Source organism: Dipodomys merriami, unplaced genomic scaffold (genome assembly GCF_024711535.1).
Source record: "Dipodomys merriami isolate MVZ:Mamm:240054 unplaced genomic scaffold, mDipMer1.0.p SCAF_24, whole genome shotgun sequence".
Lineage (NCBI taxonomy): Eukaryota > Metazoa > Chordata > Mammalia > Rodentia > Heteromyidae > Dipodomys > Dipodomys merriami.
The window spans coordinates 19,276,370-19,301,445 of record NW_027203826.1 but is presented as its reverse complement, the minus strand read 5'-3'; the positions used below and the strand labels follow the sequence as shown (position 1 = coordinate 19,301,445).

General features: G+C 46.7%; 1 protein-coding gene across 2 annotated transcripts in view; it reads left to right on the top strand.

Annotated features, from left to right (window-relative positions):
* The first annotated feature begins 12,626 nt into the window (after positions 1-12,626).
* Positions 12,627-25,076, top strand: part of Kiaa1614 (KIAA1614 ortholog) — a 32,592-nt gene continuing 20,142 nt past the window's right edge. The window contains exons 1-3 of one of the 2 annotated variants that reach the window (XM_070034326.1): positions 12,627-12,966; positions 14,836-15,722; positions 16,376-16,439. In XM_070034326.1, coding sequence (XP_069890427.1) covers positions 12,926-12,966; positions 14,836-15,722; positions 16,376-16,439 — 992 coding nt within the window. In that variant the 5' untranslated portion in view covers positions 12,627-12,925. Of the gene's footprint in view, positions 12,967-14,691; positions 14,752-14,835; positions 15,723-16,375; positions 16,440-25,076 lie in introns of those variants that run through there. The other variant, XM_070034327.1, reaches the window with a different exon arrangement.

Sequence of the window (25,076 nt, the reverse complement as noted above, 5' to 3'; positions counted from 1 at the left end):
CCTACTCTTTTAACGATTTGTTCTATGTCCATCTATTACCCTGCAAATGATATAATATTCTTTCTAATGTAAAATTCCATTGTTTATAGGTACCATTGTTTATAGGTACATTGTTTTTTGGATCCACGCATCTGGGTTTTTTAGGTTTCATAAGGTGATTGTTGCCTTGCTACTTACCATAGACTGGCCTTGGACTCATTATTTTCCTACCTCGTCATTCTAAGTAGTAGGATTACAGGTATTCACCACCATGCCCCCAAACCTTTTTTCATTATCCACTCCCCTGGAATCTTAGTCATCCTTCCAACAATCAGAAGTGGAGAGCAGAGCAAGATGGATCCTCCAGTCACCACCTTCCTATGGCAAACCAGGTTGAACAGCTGTTGACACATTAAACTACCTGTATCAAAGTTAAGAAAATCAGATAAAAGACCATTATACCTGCTTTTAGTATTACTAAACTACCTATTCAAGGGAGAGAGGGAGAAGGGGAGGGAAGGAGGAAAGATGCTTATACCAGCATAAATTCCCAACTCTAAGCAACCCAACATGAAGTTGGGGGAGGGAGCCTCTTCTTAATTCCTATTATGTCTGGGATTTAGGGCCTGTAATTCAATGGCAGGCCTGCCACAGTGAAATCCAGTGCTAGGCAGAGCCCTATAAGCCTTTACATTGCATCATTGCCCATTGAACAAAGCCACTGAAACTACCACTGGTCAGAGGGCCTTCACCCCTCATAATGTCAGGAGGCAGAGTAGGGAGCAAGACTACTTGCTGAGGAACAAAGCACAAAGCTAATACAGCGCTTTGTCTCAGAACTCAATGCCAGGCCCACTGCTATGAGATTCCATCCTTGGTAGAAACAGAAGGATACATACACCAGCCACCACTCAGAAAGATCCTCTTAACTGCTGCAACATGTGGTGGGGGTCTGTGTGCCAGAGGAGCAGACTCAAGTTTTGCCTACATAGTTGCCCACTCTGGAGTAGATCCCAGACACACCACCCTTCTCACAAGACTGTACAGACTGTACAGGGATGGCTCAGCTTAGCCCAGCTCAGTTTCATCCTTGGTTGTGGGGTATCTTGCCACCCCAAACCTCAAACACTATCACTGGTGAGTGCTCACAGATGGAACTCCAAAACTGCCCCAGCACCTGATAGACATGCATCACAATGGAATGGACCTGTGTTGGCCTACATTATTGTCAACTGCATTATGGACTACTGAAACTGTTAGTCCCTATAGCTGTGTGATTCAAACATGCCCCAGCTAAAACAAAAGGACTACCATCACCCTACCCCAACTTTGGACAGTATAGTATTTCATAAGACCCTGTTTGTTGTGGACAGAACAGGGTCATAGGCACAAATCCACCTGAGGAACTAAAGTGCTGGGCTACTGAAATCAAATCCTACAACCCTCCCCCCAGGCCTACCTGCATACAGAGCCTCAGGAACTGCCCCAGTGCCAGAGGAAGATAGGTAGCCCCAGTCCTGATGTTTAATATTGCAGAGACCATCACACTGGATGATTGCAGAGGACTTGGATCACAAGTCCATCTCAGTTGTAGACTTCCTTCATATTTTGCTGTTTGGGGCAGACTGTGGGCAAAGTTGGCAACAGATGGCATCATTGTCAACAGGTGCCACATAGAACTGCCTCTGTTCTATCCATAGTGACTGCCCAGAGTTGGGCAGAATACCACAAGCTAATAACTAGAAGAGGCATTTGGGCCTCCCCCTTCCACAGGAAGAGGCTTGGGATGGAAGACTAATCTTGCTACATACTCTCCTAACAATATACCAAACAATATACCAACAGATTTGGGATCAGTCTGGGTTTGAATTGCCCTCTAGTACTTACACAGTGGCAACACACCAGCAGCTGACTTCCTATAAATATGGACCTGGACACTTAACTCAGTACTGAAATAATGAATGAAACTGATTGCAGGCCTGGAGAAAACAAGCAGTCACTTTAGAAATTAAGGGAAAACAGGCAGGAAGCCAGATTAAGAAAATGAATAGTTGGGCACCAGTGGCTCACACATGTAATCCTAGCTTCTAAGGAGGCTGAGATCTGAGGATTGCTGTTCAAAGCCAGCCCAGGCAGGAAAGTCTGTGAGACTCATTTCTCCAATTAACCACTCAAAAACCGGAAGTTGAGCTGTAGCTCAAAGTGGGAGAGAACTAGCCTTGAGCAAAAGAGCTCAGGGACGGCGCCCAGGCTCTGAGTTTAAGCCCCACAACTGACAGAGAAAAAAAAAATGCAAAAGGTTTTCTACAGACTAAAAGATGTTAAGAAAAACACACAGGAAAGTATAAAGTTAACTGGTAAGAATAATTATACAAACTTCAGCTGGGCACTGATGGCTCATGCCTATAATCCTACTACTCAGGAGGTGAGATCGGAGAATGAGTTCAAAGCTAGCCCCAGCAGGAAAGTCTGTGAGACTCTTCTCCAATTAAGCACTAGAAAACCAGAAGTGGAGCTATTGTAGTGGTAGAGCACTAACTAGCCTTAAGCAGACAAGCTCAGAGGCCCTGAGTTTAAGTCCCATGACTGACAAAAACAAAACTTAAGAATATTACAATATTCCAGGTATGAATTAAGAATAGTATGATTTGAAAATTAAGTCTATTAATATATTGACAGCCATTATGGAAAGATGTAAAATGGGACATCAAAAATTCAAACTGAGGAGGAATGGAAGGTAAGTGAAGAGGTTTCTTGTTAATATACCTTCTCTTATTTTCTGTTTTTATTCCTATTTTTATGATCATATTAAATTGCTATTATTTCAAAGTGGTTTCTGTAATATGTTTTTGTAATTGCCATGATCATCACCAAGCAAAAATCTATAACACACAAATTAAAAAGAGTAAATAAGGAATCAAAAAAGTAAATAGCTTAACCACAAAAGAAAGGTCTGTAGGAGAAGGGGGAAAAAAAGAAGAGATATAAAACTAGAAAACAAATGACTTAATGGCTGTAGTAGACCTTAGCATTACCTTGAATATCAACAGGGTAAATTCTACAATAGACACCAGGTAACTGAATATTTTTATTTTGTTTTTTGGGTCCGGTCGTGGGGCCTGAATTCTGAGCCTGGGCGCTGTCCCTCAGCTCTTCAGCTCAACGCTAGCGCTCTACCACTTGAGCCACAGTGCCACTTCCGGCTTTTTTTCTTTTTGGTTATGTGGTGCTGAGGAATCGAACCCAGGGCCTCATGCATGCAAGGCAAGCACTCTACCACTGAGCCACCTTCCCAGCCCCTAACTGAATATTTTTAAAGAAAAGAAAAGAAAAAGACCTATGTGTTGCTTACAAGAAACTGACTTCAACTCTAAGAACACACATTGGCTTAAGATACAAGATAAGTTATTCTTGCATATAGAGTACAAAAGAAAGCAAGAATAGCCCTGTTTACAGTATACTTCAAACAAAAGCAATAAGAGTAGAGAAGAGGTCTGGGAAGTTAGCTCAGTGGCAGAGTGCTTGCCTCGAATGTATGAGGCCCTGGGTTCGATTCCTCAGCAACACATAAGCAGAAAAAAGCTGGAAATGGTGCTGTGGCTAAAGTGGTAGAGCACTAGCCTTGAGCTGAAGAGCTGAGGAACAGTGCCTAGGCCCGGAGTTCAGGCTCCATGACTGACAAAAAAAAAAAAAGAAAATAGTTTTAAATATGTACCCAATATTAGAGCACACAGATATTAAAGGCAGATTTAATTGGCCAACAGAAAGAGAGAGATGCTCCAATACCATAGTAGTCAGGGACTTTTACATCCCCATTTCATCAGTGGACAGATCATCCAGACAAATTCAGACTACAGAGTTAAATTATACTCAAGGATTAATACCAGAATATATGAAGAATTCAAAAACTCAACATCTGAAGAACAAACAATCCAATTAATAAATGGGCAAATGAACTGAACAGACACTTCTCAAAAAATGTATAAAAAGCCAATAAATACATTTTAAAATGTTGAGCCTTTTTATCATCAGGGAAATGAAAAAAAAATTAATGCTGAGATTCCAGCTCACCCCAGTCAGAATTGGCTATCATGGAGGAAACAAAAATTAGCAAATGAGGAGGAGGATGCAGGGGGAAAGGAACCCACTACACAGTTGGTAAAAATGTAAACTAGCTACTGTTGAAATCAGTAAAACAGTTCCTTAAAAGAGTAAATGGAAGTCTAGCTATACCACTCTTGGGGATACACCTGATCTAAGCAGAGTCGGCATACAATAGAAATACCTGAGCAGCCATGTTTATAGCAGCATTATCCATGACAGCAAAGTTACAAAATCAGCCTAGCTGCTCATCAACTAACGAATGGGTAAAGAAGATGTGGTATAATTGCACACACCCAAAGTGCGCCTATGCGCACGCGTGCGTGCGTGCGTGCGTGCGTGCGTGCGTGCGTGTGTGTGTGTGTGTGTGTGTGTGTGTGTGTGTGTGTGTATTCATCTGGGAAAGAAGATCAGATGTGGCTGCTTTCATAGCTAGAGAAGAGGGATCAATGTTTGGCTTAGACCTTCAGAGGACAGAGACTCTTTTATTAAGGGTAAATGCAATCTGATAATTTAAGTTGAAATCAAGGCTCATTGAGCAGCCTGACAATCCCACAGCCCTTAAGAAAGACCCTCAGCCTAATCTGCCGATGTTCTGTCTGTGGATCACCAAAGCCTGGATAGTACCACATCTATCTATAGTATGCTTTACTATTTCAAGCCCACTGTTGAGACTACACCTCAAAAGATTTCCAAAGATGGTCTCTTGTTGATGCAACTGGATGCCCAAGAGCTCTCATGGAAGTGTGCAAAATGAATGTTGCTTCTATTCAACATCCCATGAATTATGAATTAGGAACTAACTTATCTTTCAAGCCTTGTTGCCTAAGAACACATTTCATATGGCTACAGCTGCCAAAGATAGTGATTCCTCTGATTTACCCGGGCAGAGGAAATTGAAAACCTCTTGAAAGGATCCTTCATCTCAATACCATGAAGAACATTCATGGGAGTAGGTCCAAGTAACAACCTAGGCAAGATTTAGGAAGCAATTTATTTCCCCACCCCCTTTGTGGATGACTCTAAAGGGTTCAAGACTTAGTAGAAGTCACTCCATGGATTGGAGTCTGCAGAGAACTTGTCTAGCAAGCACAAAGTCCTCAGTTTAAACCCCAGTGTCACCAAGAGGAGGAGGAAGAAAAGTCACTGCAGATGTAGTGGAAATATCAAGAGAACTAGAATTCAAAGTGGAGCCCAAAGTTGTGGTTGCATTGCTGTAGTTTCCTGTTAAAACTTCAACAGGTGAGTTTCTTCTTATCAATGAATGAATGAATGAATGAATGAACCAATAAATTCATTTATTAAGATTTGTCTTCCCAGGCTAATTTCAAACCACAGTATTTCAGATCTCACCCTCCTAAGTAGCTAGGATTACAGGTATAAACCTTTAGTGCCCTGATTTCACTTACAGAACTGCACTTATGCTATAGAGAATGTTTTTGTGAAAGGAATCCAATTGATGCAACGAACTTTACTGTTGTCTTAAGAAATTGCTACGTCCACTCAGTCAGTAGCAGACCACATTGAAGCAGCAAAACACAGCTTCCTAATGATTGCTGCATTCTTTAGCGGTGCAGTATGAAGGTCTGCACACTTTTAGACATAAAGCTATTGCAGACTTAATAGGCTTACGGAGAGCACATACAAAATGTTTATGTGTACTGGGAAGCCAGGAAGATTGTGTGACTTACCTTACTTTGACACTTGCTTTATTGCTGTAGCCTGGAACCAGACCCACACTATCTCCAGGTATGGAACTGCAAGCAGCTGATGAGAATGGGGTGAACTTGGTGTAGAAAGGGTAGGAATTAGGGACTGCAGACTAATGTTTCAATGTTGTGAGTTTAAGTGGAGAAGGCATTTCAGTGGCCATGACTATGAGCTAGGAAGACATGACAAGCCTGAAGTTTTAGGAAATGGTGGTGTGGGAGTTGGGAGGATAGAGATGTAACTTGATGACAATGTTTGCTTAGGATGTGTGAGAGTGGTTCCAGCCCAGCACCACACATGAAACAGAAAGGCTAGGGTCATCAGGACAGGGCATTCTGAAGTCTGTGGAGGATCTGAAACTGATCTCTGAGCTGAAGCAGGAGCTCCTAACTGAAAGGGTCAACATCACTCACTGTCTATAGAGGCTGAAGAAGGGAGTCTTCAGTGTGGCTTGGGTGTTGGATGACACTGTTTATGGAGTGGAGGAAGATGACCATTTATGTTCCTAATATATCAATGTACCCAAACACATAGAAATATTCAGTTGTAAGCATCTATTGAGTAACCCAAGGCCTGGAGGCCCCACTGAGAAGGAGCCAGAGTAGGAGCCTTCAGCATACAGGGATGGTGGCTCAAACATCCTGTAATTACACAATGTCCCTCTAGGAATCTGCACATTGGGAGCTGGAGTCAGAGCCCTGAGGACAGATGGGGAAAGCAGAGAAGTCAGAGGTAAGGGAAAAAACCAGCTGAAAGAGGTTGTATACATGATAGTGTGTTTTTTCCCCTTTTTTCATGCTTGTTTGTGCTTGTACTGGGACTTGAACTGAGGGCTCCATGTCCTTGCTCATTGCTGACACCCTACCACTTGAGCCACACCTCCATTTTCAGCTTTTACTGGTTGACTGGACATAAGAGTCTCTTGTATTTGTCTGCTCAGGCTGGCTCTTAACCTCCATTTTCTCCTGCGTAGCTAGGGATACAGGCATAATCCACTAACACATGGCTCCAAGTATTTTTTTAATGTGTTATATAAAACATACACACCCAGCTTCTGCTGAAGACAAGCTGCCCTCCAACAAACCTAAAATTTTCACTTTATTACTTAAATATAACTTCACTTTTACTTGACTTTGAGGGCATCATTTACTTTTGAGGAATCAGGTTGTCACAAAATGAAGAGCAGGGAAACATTGCACAGATCACGCAATGATTTTAACGCATGATAATGTAGGACTGAGAGTTTCTCCACACCCACATGGCTACATGTGTGCAGGTGGGAATTTGTTTGTTTTTATAAACTTTATTTTATTTATTTATTGACCATGCTTGATGAAAACTATAGGTTTTGGTGCTTTGGTCAAGATCTGCAAAATCCTTTTTAATAATAATACCTAAAACAATAATTTAATAATGTAATCCATTGATGGTTGCAGGTAAAAGTGATATAAATCATTCTTATTCCATCCCTATTTTTTATGGGATTGTCCTGGAGTTGTACCATTTTAAACATGTTACTTGTTGGGTTTGAGAAAGATATTTTTTTATCATGTTAAGAAAGACTTCTTGGCACTGTGTTGAATTTTGTTCAGAATTAATCTTTTTTACTTACCTTGAAATATTTATAGTATTTTTAACTGATCTCCTAGTATGTCACTCACACTGATACCGTTTTTTATAGTTTCTCATATCAATATAGTACTAAACATTTTCTGTCTTCTCTCAAGATCCAAAAGTGCCTTTAGTCTTCACCATTCTCCAAAATCTTATTTGTAGGTGAAGAAGCTGATGTGGCCACATTGACAATGACTGTTGACAGTCAGCTGAAGGTCAGACACCCTCTCCTCAGATTGCCAGCAGCCTCACACTAAGCAGCTGGTAGGATAAGAGGGAGAGTATTAAAATGTTTTCCTAATCCTAGGCATTTCCCTGTGATTAGGATTATGACATGAAAAGTCCCCTATAGAAACAGATGCCTGCCTGGCAGACCTTGTCCATCAGGTTGAGCAGCATGAAAGGCATGGAGCTAAAATCCCCAGGGTAGGTCCTGTGCTGTTCCAGTGGGATCCCTGCCTGGCAGCCTGGCGACCATAGCAAGCCAGCCCTGAGCAGGTAAGAACTACACTTCTGTTCTCCTTGGGTTTTTGCAGAATCCAGCCCCTGTGGGATGGGATAGCCCTGTGGACACTGGGTGTGTTGTGAGGTATAAGGTATAGTTAGGTGTAAAGGAAAACAGTAGCTGTTGAGTGAAGGTGACCAGTTGTCAAGTTGCTGACTGCACCTCTCTCTGTGTTCTCTTTGCTCCCCCACCCTGCTCTGCTCCCTTTCTTGTATCTGACAGCTGTTTTACCTCTGAATTTCCAGGATCAGAGCTAGTAGCTGCTAACTTGTGGCTCTTATCACCATCCATGATCAGTAATATTTTGGGGGAAAAGGAAGAGGGGCAGGAGTGGGAAATCTTGGTGTGCATCTGGTTATATGTTGGGGTTAGTCGGGATACCTAGTACTAGCCCCAGCTCTTCCATAGACTGCCTTTCTCACATGGCCTGAGTAGCTAAACCAAAACCTTTGGAGTTAGTAGTTTTGTAAAGTCCCATCCTTCCCAGTGGGGACTTTTTCTTTCACTTATCCATCTGACATTTGCTCAATACCTTTTGTGCACCTAGCACAAGTTAGCAGCCAGAGACACAGTGAGGCTCAGGTGTAGTGCTGCTTTCAAGAAGCCTCTGGTATATAGGGGACAGTAGCATCTGGCATGGACAACTGTGTGCGACAAGTATTCTTGAAGGCTGGCTGGGATGATGGCTGACATCCCTGAGAAGGGCACATGAGAACTGAGTACTGAAGCTCTGGGAGGACAGGCCTTGTTGGGACAGGGAAATGTTTTTCTCAGCTCAAATGGCCATTACAAAAAAATACCAAAGGCTGAGAGGGGTTTACCAGCAGACATTCCTTTTTCACAGTTCAGGAGGCTGAACTTCAACATAGTGTTCCAGGCAGTCAGGGTAGTCAGAGTTCTTCCTGGCTTGAAGGCAGCAACCTTCCTGCTCTGCCTTCACAGCTAGGATGGGGCTTCTGGAAGAGAGAGCGAGCTCTGTGGTATCTCTTCTGACAAAGCCACTACCACCATCATGGGGGGGGGGCCCTTCTCATGACCCAGTTATATCCTATGACCCCATTCCTAACCCCATCACATTAGCAGTGAATGTTTCACCATATGAATAGATTATGATGCAGTAGATAGAGGATGCTCATGTGTATGGAGAGAAGGAGGGTTTCTCATGTCCTGGACCATGGTGATAATAAACCAGAATCACCAGTCAAGGAGCCAGAAACAAGTAGGTATGATACAATGCATGCAGTGCAGCTGTCAGTGGTCATAAGGTCCAGGCATCTCAGGAAGGAGTTTCTGAACTGGGGAACCTGTGGTTCCCAAACTGCCTGCCTCAAACCACCTGGCAAGCTTGTTAGGAAACAGATTCCTGGACCCTCCCGCATCTTAAGGCATAAGAGTCCCCACATGGGAGGACCTTGAAATTGGCCTGTTGCCAGCATCTCAAGGATCCCTTCAGGCCTGGCATTCAGTCCCAGGGAGGGGGGTAAGGCAAGCCCAGGGACAAAGCCCTGGCAGTGATGGGACCCAACATCTCTTACTACTCAGCCACAAGGAAAACAAAGGGCAGAGGGAAGGCCCTGGGGCTGTGAATCACTTCCGGAGCTACTGTTGGATCAGCTGCCTCCTTGCTTCACCATGAGCCTATGATCAAGACAGAAGCTACAGGGAAAGGTGGGGTTTGGGTTGGATGAGTGCCAGTGGTCTGTGCTGACCTGATAAAGGTGTCTCTCCCACTCCCTTCTTGTCTCATCTCATGTGAACTCTCAAGTTCATCCTATGTGAAACCCAATTTCATATCCTACTCAGGGGGTTCAGGGCCCAGTATAGAAGCTGGGAGAGAGGGGTTGTGCTTCATCCAGGGAAACTCAAAAGAAGCTTCTGGGAATGATGGGCTTTCTTGGTTGTTCAAATGGAGGAGGAGACTACACAATCACTACCACATATTTGTTTCCCTCCTAGATTTTTGCCTAAAACATAGTAATGAACTAGATAAAATATTCTAGCCCAGAAATGTACCAGGCTGTAGGAAAGGCCACCCACCAGGACTTTCTCCTCAAAGATGGAGTCCAAGCCCTCCAACAGGCCCCTGAGGCTCTCCACCAGACCCACAGCATCCCTGTTGTCGCCTCTGCTCTCACCTGAACTTTATGGGTTTCAGTTGCACAAGGCAGCTTCTCCATGCTGTGTAGATGAGGCTCCTCCTTGCAGTGCAGATGCTAATCTCAGCCTGAAATGCCTTCCATCCCCCTCTGAATCTTCTTATCCAACACACTCCTCAACTCAGCTCTTCCTATGACCAAGGTACACCTCCCTAGGCTACCAGGTCAATAGGAAACATACCAGGTTTGTGTGTCTGCTAAGCCCTATTCAACTTCGGTCAGAATCGTTAAGGGCAGGGCCTACATATTAAATTTTAGTCCCCAAGGAAGTGGAGGTATGGCTCAAGTGATAGAGCACCAGATTTGAGCTTAAAAGGCCAAGCAAGAACGCAAGGCTCTGAGTTCAAACACACACATACACACATTTCCCATCCCTGACATCAACAAAACAAAACAAAATAGCAATCAGTCCCTCTGAGGTGTAGGTGCCAAGATAGTTATAATTTATGCTAAGATGCTTCTTAAGGATTTACATGTTGGTGTGTCAAACCAGTAGCTTTATTATTATTTTTTTTGGGGGGGGGTCCGGTTGTAGGGCCTGAACTCTGGGCCTGGGGGCTGTCCCTCAGCTCTTCAGCTCAAGGCTAGCGCTCTACCACTTGAGCCACAGCACCGCTTCCGGCTTTTTTCTTTTTGGTTATGTGGTGCTGAGGAATCATGCCTCATGCATGCAAGGCAAGCGCTCTACCACTGAGCCACCTTTCCCAGCCCCAAACCAGTAGCTTTAAAAGCCTCCAGGAAAATAGGGCACTTCATCTCCAATCTCACAAAGTAACAGATTTAATGAGTAAGCTGAAGGTGATTATTTGCATCTCATAAGATGTGGGGAGGGACCTTTGGAGGTTTAAACATTAAACCTTTGCTGGAATTTTCAGAAACCTGCCTTACAGATCATTAACTTCTGGGGAAGAGAGGACTCCGGAGTCATGGAGAAATCTGAGTTCAGAGACATTTCTGAAAAGTAAGGCAGAACATTGGAGCCAGGCAGAATTTGATTCAGAGTCTAGCTGTGCTAGCAATGTGGCCTTAGGCCAGTCATTTAACCTCTCTGTAATCCAGACTTCCTTACCCTAAAGTGAAGCAACATGGTTCCTATATGTCAGGGTTGTAAAGATTTGAGATCTGATATGAGGTGCCCTGGCTCATAGGAAGTCCACCAGCTGCCGCAGCAGCAGCAGCAGCAGCAGCATTGGCCATAGGACTAATGTTTGCCCCTGGGGGACAGGAAGGATCCTTTCTTGGTTTTCAGAATTTTGTAGAAGAGGAGAAGCTGGCAGGATCCAGAAAGGAAGGGCTAGACTGATATTTTGAGTATCACAGTACTTCATGTTTTTTCCACAAATTATTCTATTTAAAACAAACAATGATAAAACTTACCTAGATCTTTCTTGTAGAATATGCAGATGCCGGGGAAGAGTGCTGTCCAGAAGGCGAGGGACTTACTAACGCTGTGTTATAGGATGCTAACCTAAATTCAGCTTCCTTATCTGTAGGAACGCGATCACAGTGCCCATGGTGTGAAGTGCAGTGAGATAAGGAAGGTATAGTATGCAGCCCAACACCTGGTGCTTGCACTCGTGCCACGGATGGTACTGTTCCTACATGGTGATATGGCAGTACTGCTTTTGGAACTACTTGCTTTGGGCACATAAAGGAAAGTACCCAGACTCTATAGACCACCCGTCCCCAGAGCTGTGTGACTTTGGATCTGTTCCCTAACACCAGGCTTACCTGGATAATCTCAGGTCAAGCTACTGGCAGTTTTCAAGTTCTCAGACCTGGATGTGGTTATCTGCCAAGATGCCCCCCTCCACACCTTCTGCAGGGCAAGCCTGTTTACTCAAGGGAAGCCAAGCCCTTCTGGAAGCATCTTTCTCGCCATACACCACACAGACAGAGCCCTTTCAGTAGCTAACCTGGCCATCTGGAGAATGATCTTGGTGCAACCAAGCACAAGTACCCTTTGCTTTATAGTAGCTCACTTGCAGAAGGAAAGAAGAACAAGCAGAGATGCCTGGAATGTTCTGGCTCCTCTCTTGTCTCTTGTCTTTGGGGGAGAGGATAGGTTTGGAAATAGGCTTGACCACGTGTCCGGTGGGTAAAGACAGTGCTGTTGGTTTGAACCACAGTGTGGTGGTGGTGGTGGTGGGGAGCCGATAGCTTAAGCTCCCAGCTCTAGAGCAAGTGACAAAGTGTGGGCAGGAGTCCCCGGGGTCCTGAAACACAGTTTGTCGCTACCGAGGTGACAGGCAGGCAGGATGAGGGGACCCTTGTCCACTCAGGGTGACCCTAGGCCCCACCACAACACAGAAGCCAAGGACCTGGGCTCGGAGGAGACCCGGGGGACAGCCCCACCAAGAAGTCTTTAGACTCCTCGGGGAAGGCAGTGTAAACAAAGGGCGGTCTTAACTTCTGCCTAACTCAGAAGGTCAGCTGAGCTCCATCCCCCGGGCCGCAGGGCGGGCTGAGCGGGCTGGGCGCAAACTCTGGGCCGGTGCCTAGGTTGTTCCCCGGGCGGTCGGGGAGGATCGGCTCCCGGAGGCTGGGGGTGGGGAGGCTGAGGTCCCGGTTCCTCCAGCCCCTTCCGCTGCCCCTCCTCTCGCTCCGCCACTCCTCTGCGATGGCCCGGGAGGGCGCCCGGGCAGCGCTCTCCCCTTCAGGGCAACGCTGTGCGCTCTCGCACCGAGCCGCGCACCTCGCTCTCCCCAGACCCCGACCCCGAGGAGTCGGGCAGGCCACAAGGGGCGAGGCCTACGGGCCTCACTCCCACCCGCCCGGATCCCGGGCTGGAAGTCCCTCCCTGAAGTCTGCTGCAGGCCTGGGAGGGAGAGGGTAGAGGACGGCCTCACCTCTCGGAGGGATGGAGGGGATGGAGGCCGAAGCTGCCCGCCACAGCCCTCCGTGAGTATGCAGCGGTACCGGGTGGAGGGAGGAACCTCGGCTGGCTGCTGGGGACCTGGGACCTCCTCGGGTCACCGAGCGGGAAGAAGGAGGAGGCCCGCCCTTCACGTCCATCTTCATTCCGACTCTGAGTTACAGCCTGGGTCATGGGAGCAGACGGCGCCCATCAGAACTGTCTTCCGGGAAGACTGCCCAGGGACCTTAAGGGGACGATCTCATTCTTTAAGGTCTCACGTCAGGGGTCCTCTGGAACGCTGTCCCTGGGTTTGGCCATCCCAGAAAGGGCTCCTATTACATCCTAACCCTGTTTTCTGTTTGGGACCTTGGAAGAGAGAGGTATCTGGACAGCAAAGAGAAACCCAGCACATTCTAGGCTAACTGATAGAGGACAAGATTTCTACCCTAAAGATAGTTCTTAAACTTCACTGGCTTAAAACGACTGTGACTTTTTGTATTATATGTGTGTTTTGCTTTATCCTGAAACACTATTGTATAAATTGAGCTGTAACAAACAACTGTAGAGGGAACTTGGCATTTCTGAACAGTTTATGGTGAATCTTTATGTCAGTGTGTGAAGGGAATAATGAATTCCTAACTTATAGTTAATATGTATATAGATTTCATACACTGAGTTTACTTGGGGAGAGACATTTCTAGCTGTGTAATGTTAAGTAGCCTTTTCTTTGAGAACAGAGTATTAAGACACTGGAGCACTGTGTCTAGCTACTCAGGAGACTGAAAGCTGAGATCACAGTTCAAAGCTCGGGGAAGAAAATTCCATGAGATTCTTATCTCCAGTTAACTACCAAAAAGCTGGAAGTGTAGGTGCTGTTCAAGTGGTGAAGAGTCAGTGTTGAGTGAAAAAGCTAAGGCATAGTGCCCAGGCCCTGGTTCAAGCCTCAGTGCTGGCATAAGAAAAAAGAAAAACACTTAGCATGTAGGTATACAGGCAACACTTCGGTGAATAAAAGGCCATGCTTTTCCTCCTCCACAAAGCCATTAATACCAGCTGTGCTACTGAAGGAGCTCTGTGGTGCTGGGAAATCACTTACTCCCTGTGGACTAAGCAGTCCCATCTTCCAAGAGAGGTGGTGGGACTGAGGGATGGCAAGTGTTTTGCAAGAGCCCTGGGTTTATTATAAGCCTTTTACTCCACACCGGGCCTCTCCTTAGCATCTGTGACACAATCTCTTAGTTAACTTAGTTTTTCCATCTGCAAAAGTGATGATAATAAAGCCACTCTTGACAGAGTTGTGTCAGGATTATTTGAGAATGATTGAAAGTGTGTGAAAGGACTGCCTGGCAGAGAGCTGATAGGACTTGGTGACTGGTTGTAATCTCCCTTTGAGTACAACCCCATGCTGAGTTCTAAGGCTTATAGACCCAGGGCCTGGTGAGGTTGGGGGGGATACACCTTTCACTGGAGGGACGGAATTAGCCTGATCCCTTCCTCAGGTCCCTCCTCCACAAGGGACAGCATGGTAGCCATTAGCAGATGTTGACATCCTCCTCCCAGCAGTGGCCAGCAAAGGAAGAGGCCAGGGACTGGAGAACCATCCTAACTCTTACTCTTGTCCTCACAGACATCAGGTTGATGTTTGAAATAATTTTGTTTATCCATAAAGCAGAGATAGGAGGATAGAACACTACTGAGACTTAGAAGAATAAATTCAATAATAACATATTTGTACTGCTCTATGATTAGGAGGACTTCTCTAAGTTGCTTTCATGTTAGAAGACTGCTGTCTCCAGGTTATGGTCATCTGGGCATGGCTCCACACCAAGGTATTTTGGGAACCAAGCAAGTTGCTAGAGCCACCTGAGTGCAGGTGCTGGGGTCTCAGGAACTTTGTCTGTTTTCTCTTCCAGAGAATCCAAGACTTGGGACAGAACAGCCAGCCCCATGCAGGTAACATCCGCTGTACCACAACTGGATAATAGAGCCCTCCCAAGACCCTGGCCATGCCCTCAGGAAGCCAGAACACCCAACTGGATGACTCCTCAGCCCCCAAGAACACAGGAGCTACAAAAGCCCTCTGTGCTGCAGTCTAAAGTGAGGGCTTTGAAGGAGATGACAGCGAGTAAACAGGGTGAAAGCCCTAAGCCATCCAAATGCCGACAAGTCAAGACCAAAGGAGTCCAGAGCCCTCCAGAAGGCTCTCCCCTGCCAAATGCTGTGCTGGTCCCCCATGCTGAGAACCTCACTGATGGGCAGCTGGACCGCTGTGTCAATGAAGAGCAACCCTCCAGGAATGGGGGACTTGGGCCTCCCAAGTCACTTGACCCTGGGCTTAAGTGCTGGAATGGGCAGAGCATGTGGCCTCCAGAAGCAGCATGGATATTGTGTGAACATGAGAGGAGTCTGCTTCTAGGGTCCAGCTCTTTGCAAGACAGCCTCATCCACAGAGTTACTCCAGGTCAGCGAGAAGGGTCTAGTCCTTGTAAAGCCACCCATGTACCCAGCCTGACAAAAGAAAGGCCGTATCGCCTTGAATACCATCTGGCTACAGGGAGAGACCTGGATAGCACGTCTTTGACCTCTGAGAAGGACTTAAACCCTAGGGCAGTCCCACGGGGGACCCTCTGGAGAGCTGGAGAGCTAGGAGCTTTGGGCCCAGGGGATAATGCTTTGTCCCTGTCTGACCAAGTAGAGAAGAACCGTCTTCTGCTGCAGGAGATGCTCAAGGTCTCTGGACAGAGTTTCTCCAAGGTGGCAACCCCAGCCTGGACTCCATCCTTGGACAGAACTATATCAGGTGAGGCTAACTATAGCTGGGCAGAAGAGGGTCTAGGGGAAAGGAAGGAAGCACTCATGGTAGGGAGCAAGAAAAGAGTTGGCTGTCACCAAAATAATCAGAGTATCATTTTATTGTTGGCACTGGCAATTTTTTTTTTTTACTCTCCTCACAGGCAGGCCTGCCTGATCAAGACACTAATCCCTTCAGATCAGTGGGAGGTGGCTCCTTGTACTTTGGGGAAGAGGCTCCAAGACTTCTTCCCTTTGGTTTTTTTGGTAGCCTTTTCCAGAATGGTGTTTGTAGTCTTGCCCTGAACTCTCTCCCTCTGTGGCTTTCATCACCCTCTGGCAGGCAAGCAGAAGATAGCCCTTCTCTTCATCCTACTATTATGCTGGCCCACTGGGCCAGAGTTCTACAATGGCAGTACTGGGAGGTGTGAGTGTTTAGACAAACTCAAAAGACAGACTTCTTTCATGAATTCATTCATCATTCTTCTCTTGGGGGCCATTTCAGTTATTGTAACAGCCTATGCCTGCACTTCTCAGAGACACAGGCAAGGTGTTGGATTTATCTGGAAAATAAATGGCCGCCCAAACTTTACTTGATGGTCATTAAGTGCCAGCTGAAAGCCCAGTTTCTGATGTTACTTGATCTCTCTTTCTGGACCCTAGAGCGATCAGGAGGGGACATGGACTTAGACTCAGGAAGCTCCCTACAGGACTCAGACCAGAACAGGTAAGGGCGCAGAGCCACATTTTCTCTCCCTCCTTCTTTGCCTCATACTCACCTTCATTCCTTACCAGGTCAATAGGAGAACTTGAAAAACTACAAAACAGGCGAAGCTATGCTGGTAGGCTGAGGGCCACTATAGATCATCACTCTGAAACCCTGGAGAAAGTGACAGGTAGCCCAGTGCCCTAGGCTGCTGCTATTTGAGCAAAACCACCAGGTTTTGAGGTGTGTGTGAGGGCTCCATCCTCGGCCCAGGCTTCTGTCTCTTTATCTTGAAAGTTGAAAAAATCTGTCTGGTTATGACAGAATTGTTATGACGTTAACATAAGAGAATGAATGTAAAGTTTTCCTCCACATATTCTTTTCTTAATTGGAGTTGTGTGCTGGAGTCACTCAAGGATTTCACCTGCAACCTGACAGGAACCCCAGTAGACTTTCTCCTAGCCCCTCTACCACTGTTTGGCGGAAATTGGACAGGCTGTGTAGGGATAGGAAGAGGGACACTTATCCTTCCTGGGCAGTGTCCTGAACCAGACAAGGTAAGAAAAGTACACTCAAGGTACAGTGGGGACACCTGGGGCCTGAGCCACCCCAGATACCCTCATAGCTTCAGCATCCATCTTTTCTTAGCTCTTAGTATAAACGCCTGAAGGAGGCCCTGGGGCTGGAGCTGGCTCCATTTCCCCAGCTGCACAGTGATGTCAGCCTCTGCAAGGTCTTGTGATTTCTGCTGAGAGCAGAGGTCAACATTGCTGCTTTTCTGTGATCAAACTGCTCCCTGCATAAATTCCACTCAGTTTGACCTACCCTCCAGAAAACATGGGCAGGGCCTCTGTTCTAGTACATCTAGGCTGCTGTGACAAAATACAATCGTTGGGTGTTTACAAGCAATAGAAATGTGTTTCTCACAGTTCTGGAGGCTGACATCTAGAGAGATTCCTTGTCTGGTGAGAGCTTGTTTCTTGGTACACAGAGGGTACTTTCTCACCTTGTCTTCACATGGTGGAAAGGAGAAAGAAGCTCTCTGGGGTCCCTTTTATGAAGGTACAAGTAATTAGCCGGGCGCCGGTGGCTCACGCCTGTAATCCTAGCTACTCAGGAGGCTGAGATCTGAGGATCTCGGTTCAAAGCCAGCCAGGCAGGAAAGTTTGTGAGACTCTTATCTCCAATAAACCGCTAGAAAACCGGAAGTGGTGCTGTGGCTCAAGCGGTAGAGCACTCGCCTTGAGCTGACGAGTACAAGAACAGCGCCCAATCCCAGAGTTCAAGCCCCACAACTGACAAAAAAAAAAGAAGGTACAAGTTGCTTCCCCAACCCCTCCTCCTAATATGATCATATGAATTTGAGGGACAAAAACATTCAGACCATGGCAACCCCAGTCCCACAGCCTGCTTTAACAAGGCCAGGGCTGCCCAGAGTCAGGTGATTGGGCTACTGCTCGGCTAAGGGTCTGGTGGAGAAAAGAATGCCTGGCTCTTTCATCCCTAGTTACTTCTCACCTGGTCTCCTCTCTTATCTCCTTAGCCACTGTTCTCATTCCTTCTTGTCCTTTTATCATGGCCCTGCCGGTGTGGAGGAATTTGACTGCAGAAAGGACCATGGTCCTCAGTGACACTCCATTTGGCCCTCTCTCCACCTCCTGCCCTGTGGAGCCCTCTGAGGAGGCCTGGGCAGAGGCTGTGTGCTCCAGGACCCTTGCCCCGAAGTTACTTTGCCCACTCCTACTACCAACTCCATCACTTGGGGGAAAGGCTTTTCAGGAAGGTGCAGCCTTTGATCAGAGGCCACTGTTGGCAGAGCCTGACTTACATGTTGGGTAATAAGTAATAAAACCACTCATTTAAAAAGAGGAGGACCTCAAGTAGGGGTGGAAGAGGCTTTCCAATAGTCATGTGAGGAGATAGCATTGCTGCAGAATCCTCAGGACAGGGACTTTGGGGTTATGATCTAACCTTCCAGCCACCTGAAACCATGGGCTGCTTCTTAAGAGTTTAAGTAGGTGTGTGTGTGTGTGTGTGTGTGTGTGTGTGTGTGTGTGTGTGTGTGTGTGTGTGCATGCACACATGTACTCTATGATGTGTGTATATGTGTGTGAGAGAGAGAGGCAGGGGGGAGGGAGAGGGAGAAAAAGAGGGAGATAGGGGAGTATATGTGGAGTGAGGAGAGATATCTTAGTTTTTGAAATACCCACCTAGGATGACCAGCACAGAAGGACATAAGGTTGGCAGGAGGGCCAGGTCCCTGCTAGATAGACACCCGGAAGAAGGTCCAGAGAACATAGGCAGATTCAAGTAACAGCCATGCCACAATGCCCCAGAACCCTGTAGGGCTCTGTTTTTCCCATAAGTGGTATGACTTTTGGGTGCTACTTCCATAGAGCTAAACTTCTCAAGAGATCTGTGAGTAAAGCATGCCCTGGGAGATCCATTTGAGGCTAGAGTCCTGCATTAGAGTGGTCCCACCACCCCTCAGTGGGCAGAGGAGTGCTCTAAGGCTATGGCCAACCACTGGCAGGGCCTTCTTGGGGCAGAAATTCTGCAGAATTTCTCAGGGTTTGGGGGAGAAATTGTTGTGTCACATTCACTTAAGCTTAGTATCTATGTGGTTGAATGTTGCAAGCAAATAACCATCACAAGCAAGTTAACTCAACATGTACTTAATTGTGCCCATGATTGTTACTGCTCTGCAACATAATAATGCAACAAGCTTATGAAATGACATTGACTGCTGAGCCCAGTTCTTGGGGTGGAAGAGACCCAGCTTGCCTGATGGTGGTCCCATGGAGTCAGCTATCCTTGGGAACCACTGAGGGTCCAGGACCTTAAGTGCTATGGGTCAGATTCAGAGGAGACCTCTACTCTCAACCTCAGGGATTCCCCTGTTATTAAGGGGCAGAGGAAGCCCTAGGGGATCAGAACTTCCCAGTGTCACAAATGCAGCTGCTGTTTTCAAGCTCATTTATGCTTTTATTATATGCCAGCTGCTGTGCTAAGTACTGTTCGTGCATTCTGATTTTATCCTAATGACAAACTTTAGGTGTTGGTCCTGGTTCACTGACAGAAACTTCTCTGGGGGGGGAGATCTCATCTACTGTCAATAGCAGTTTCATCTAGAATTTTCATCTCTATAAAATGGCCACAGCCAACTATCTCAGCCTTTTTCCTTCCTGATGCTCTGGAAGACATGTTGGAATTAGAGTATGGTATTACCCTGTATTGATTTGACATGATCAAAAAGTCTTTGAAACCAGATGAGCTGCAGAAGTCATTGGAGTACTGGCTGCAGCTATGTGAGACACACAGATAGCTATAGGATACCCTGCAGCTATGGGACACCCTAAAGCTATAAAACACCCTGTAGCAGTAGCATGCCAGGCCTGCAGAGCACTGTGTCAGGCTGGTGCCAAGCAGCCTGAGGCTAGCAGTCTCCACTGCAAGGCTGTACTGCCTGCCTTTGGGCCATTCTGATCTGGGAGGCCTCAGACCTTGGAATGTGCCTGCAGGGGAGAATGAGAGGAGAGGGTTTCTAGGTTGTGCTGTGATGTGCTAGTGATGAAGAAAAAACAGGAGATGTCCTCTGTGGTTGCGTTCTTCTCGTCCCAGGGGTAGGATTGTTCCCCTAGTGAACATGCCCTTCTGGAGGTCATGAGCAGACAGTGCCAGCCACACAGCAGGGTCCCTATTTTTAGGCCCTTGTTGGGATAGCTAGAAGTCTAAACTCCTTGACTCCAGCAGTTTGGAGATTGTAAAGGCAAGCAGCTCTAATGAATTTCAGAGGCCTGCTCTTGGCTCAAGTGCTCAGACCTACAGTTGTGAGAAAGTTGAAAAATGAATATGTTAAGAGTATTTTTAAGATTGGGAAAAAACACCAAGTTGGCCTAAAGGCTGTCACATACAACATAGCACAGAATACCTCATCAAATGTCTAGGTATTATTTCCATGTACCAGCTGAATATCCTACAACTCAATTTATTTGTGATAGAAATGGTGTCAGTTCCCACAGGTGGAAGGCCCAGTCCTATGAGACTGTCCCCACTGCAGATACCAGTCCCAAGGGATGGCCCATGCTTCTGACCAACTGGCTATCAGTCAGGGCTTACACCATTCCTTCCTTGGATTTGATTGATTTGCTAAGACAGCTCACAGAACTCAAGGAAAGATTTTAGTTTACTTCTTTATTGTAAAGGCTATTACTGAGGACAACCCTTGGAGAGATAGTTGCACAGGGCAAGGTTGATGTCATGGAAAAGGTGCCACGTTTCATCTCCTTTCTGGGCATATTTATTCCAGGAACCTCCATGTTCTCAGCTATCTAGAAGCTCTTCCTGTCTTTTATGCACGTTTCCTTCCCATTGGCCAGTAGCTCACCCTTCATTCCCCTTTACCTCTTAGGAGAATGGAGTGGACTGAAAGTTCAAACTTTCTACTTCTATCTTAGTTGGGATCAGACCCATCCTGAGCCTATCTAGCCCCACCATTTTACTAGCATATGAAAGACTTGCAGATCACTCTACAGAGTCCAAAGGTTTTAGGAGCTGTGTGTCCTGAAGCAGGGAGGAGGAGGAGAAAGAGACCCAATGCATCTCAGTTACATCACAATAACAAATTGGAGCTCCTATGTGAGCCTAGCACTGGGTACAGATGTGAGTGTAATTTTAGATGGAAATTTTGATGTAAATTCCCACTGCAAGCCAGGCCACAGTGGGGGCTGTTCCAATATAGCTAGCTCTTCTTCTTGACTTTTCTGGAGGAGGAACTATGCAGGTCATGGAACAAGAGCTGAGAAATTGTCTGGCACAGGAAAGCAGGAAGGAGCTGGTGAGGGTGAACCTAGGTCTGGGGCCTGTGTGGGCTTGTGAGGGTCTGAGTGGAAGCAAGACAGGACATTCCAGATGAGTGAGGAGGGCTGCCCACGTGCTTGGGAGAGCTGAGGACAAATATAGGCATACTCCTATAAAACACAGAGTGGAAGGTGGGCTGAGGCCACTTATGGAGAATACTGGGATTTAGGTTTGAATCTACACCTGAAAATGTTTTACATTCACATGGTCTTCCTTCTTCGCTGAGCCTCCCCATTGCGGGGCTATCTTATTTCCTGGAATGGGGGCTACCATGGTGTCAAGGAGTCAGGTGATGGGGGTTGGAGACCATTCTGTGTCACTGGTTAGGTTCTGAATCTTCTGGTATTATCTAGCATCAGGGGACATGAGGAGAAACACTCCTGGCCTGCTCTAAGATTCCCAGGGTGAGAGAGATCACTGAAGAGTAGCTGAGCCCTGCTTGTCCTGCTGCTCCCACCTGCCCCAGCCTGCCCTGCTACAGCCTTTCTTTATGCAGCCACAATGAAAACCTCGGTAACCTTGCCTGGAAAAACATCGCATTTAGCCTTCACTTGCTCTTATAACATCTAGTGTCCTGAGCCCTAGAGAAGAGGAAACTAACCCTGAGCCCTACACAAAGTCATTGCCACTTGGAACATTCAGATGTCCTATGCCACATCCCCACCACACTCACGTTCAAACCACGTATGTATATTTAATCATCATCCAGTCTTTCCCAATCAGGGAACTCAAGAAAGGAAATTTACCCGAGGCTATTCACCTGGCCCAACTAGGCTGAAATCCAAGAAAAGTCTTCCTCCTGCCCCTCCAGAGCTGAGCAGGCCTCTGCCACCCTCACCTAGATACCTGCTACCACTCATCACCAGTACATCTCACACTGAGCTCTGATATTAAGCAAGGATTAGCCTTCTTTAGGAAGGTGAGATAGAGCTGTCCTGCTTTCCTTAGAAGAACCTAGACCTAGTGTTAAATGCTAGAGCCTACTGGCAGCCCTTTCTAAGGGAGCATTCTTCCTTCTTCAGGAAGAGAAGGGTCTGTTTACAATTGGGCATCAGTTTCCCTGTGCTGCCAGCTGGCCTGCTCCCTTCCCTGTTCTGTGGAAGTCATCTTTTCCATGGAGACTTTTCCATGAAGGCTTTAGAAAAGGATCTCTTTTCCAGAGAGCCTAGCAAGCTTTCTTTAGCTGGACAGAATGGTTTGTCACTTCCAGACATGCCTTCCTTGCAGACAACATAATGGTCTAGTCATTTGAGTGATTGTAGTTCATGTGCAGGAACTCCTTTGCCCTAACAGGATAAGGATGATATACAGAGACTGGTTTAAAAAAGAAGTACTGATGATAATTTTAAATGCTAGCATGTATAGAATCTTAAAAATGCTGGGCTGGGAAGGTGGCTCAGTGGTAGAGCGCTTGCCTTGCATGCCTGAGGCCCTGGGTTCGATTCCTCAGCACCACATAAGCAAAAAGAAAAAAGCCAGAACTGGCGCTGTAGTTCAAGTGGTAGAGCGCTAGCCTTGAGCTGAAGAGCTGAGGGACAGTGCGCAGGCCCAGAGTTCAGGCCCCATGACTGGACCCCCCCCACCAAAAAAAAGTACCTAATGCTATGCTAAGCCCTTTAAGAGTATCATCTCACTCACCTTAACAACTCGGCCTTTATTTAGCAGGTGAAGAAACTGAGGCTTAATCTTCAAGTGGTCACCTGCCAGCACAACACAGCTAGGAAGTGACCACCCGGGGATTAGAACTCAGGCACCTGTCTCTGAAGCACCTCTCTGGGCTTTATCCTGCCAGTGTCTGCAGGACACTGTCTGCGAAGAAGGTGCAGGAAGGAAGCACTGTAGTAAGCCCAAGTCCACGACCCACTACTGGCACAGCTTCCTTCCCTCAGGAAACTGCACACAGTAGGACTTCATCCTCTTGTTTGTCTTTCTCTTTATTTTTTTGTCAGTCATGGGGCTTGAACTCAGGGCCTGGACACTGTCCCTAAGCTTTTTCTGCTCAAGGATTGCATTCTACTACTTTGAGCCACAGCTCCGCTTCTGGTTTTCTGGAAGTTAGTTAATTGGAGATAAGAGTCTCACAGATTTTCCAGCCCAGGCTGGCTTTGAGCCGTGATCCTCAGATCTCAGCCTCCTGAGTAGCTAGGATGACAGGTGCGAGCCACTAGCACCCAGCAACTGTCCTTTTAAACATACAGCTTCCACGTTGTACTCATAACTTGACTTATGGAATTGTAACCCCTTTGTACAACTATTTAATAATCACAATAAACAAGTAAAGATACAGCTTTCAAATATGCAGAAAAGAGACAAATACTAAGGAAAGAGGTCCAAATGTGTTCTGTATACTATATATTTTCCCTTTATTGTCTGCATACTGGAATGTGGAAGGACCTATCTCCTATTCTCTATTTCCTAGTTAATGTACCTGAGATGCAAGAGTTAAACTCAGAGTTGCTGGAGCTCATTGCTTTAATCCAGGATTATGATGGCTGCAGAAAAGTTCCCTGTGTCCTCTTGACCTCCCTAGCTAGGAGAAGGATGATGGTTCTCCTGACCTGCTTGGCTGTGAGGGAAATGAAGTCAAAACGAAGCCTATTCCTCTCCAGGAACTGATGGAGAGACCAGAGAGGGAGGAGACACCCTCTGCCCTTTGTCCTTAGGATACTGGTGGCTGGTAGGCAGCGGGAATGGTTAGTACATGCTATTAGCCCTCCAGTTTCCCTTAACAATTAGCTCTTTGTAGGATTTGCAACCCCACGAGAGCCAGACTTGTGTGGTGTGAACTCCCAAGGTAGGAACCTCTGAGTCCTCTCACCCCTCACCAAAGGCTGTCTGGCCCAGAACCCAGACTGGCAGGATGGAAGTGTGAGTCCTCTCCCTTTTCCAAGCCCCATTCTTACAGATGGGGAAATGGAAGCCTGGGAAGGCAAAGCACTGAGATACCCACCCACTGAACAAATGAGCCCCAGAAGCAGGAGTTCAAGATAGTGGTAGGTATTGTCTGTTCTTAGGAATTGCCTTTGTCTGATGGTACAGTGACTGTTCCACCTCTGCCAGGAAATTTCCAGAGGAATTGTGAAAGCTAGAATTGTGGGATCGTAATCTGTGATAGGTAGGGACTAGATCTGGGGCTTTATGTCCTTGTCAGAGGCCAGGGCCAGATTGGACTGGAAAGTCTCCCTCAGATGGAAAGTAGGCAGTACAGGCTCAGCATCCCATGACACTACATCCGCTTGCTTCCTGGAAGAATTACACCCCCTCCCCAAACTCCCCACAGAGACACAATGACTAGAGTTGTGCACTGCTGGCCTTGTCTGCAGTCTGTGAAAGGGACTGCCACCATCCTCCGGCTCAGTGTGTTACCACATGGATGCCTCCAGGCACTTAAAAACCCTGCTTTTCGAATCAGTGGAGAAACCAGCTTTGTCTGCCAGAAACTGAAGCAGGGAAGCTGATGAGAAATTAAAAAACAAAACAAAAAAAGCAAAAAAACAAAAAACTGCTCTAAGTAGAAGGAACGGAAAGGAGACAGCAAAGCTGCAAAATGGCTTAAAAACCTGGGGCAGGGCTGATTGTGGCAGCATCTGGCCAGCTGCCTAGGGGCCCTCCTGCCTGCCCACCAGACCTTGTGACAAATGCCCTCCGACAGCCAGGGAAGCACAGCTGTCACCGGAAGGTTCTGAATGTGAGGGCGAGCCGCCAGAGGCCCGCGGCTGCAGGGCCACCTCTCCGGGCTGGTAACCTCATTATCTCTGCTGTTGGAGCAGGAGCCCCAGGGAGCACAGCTGTTCTCTG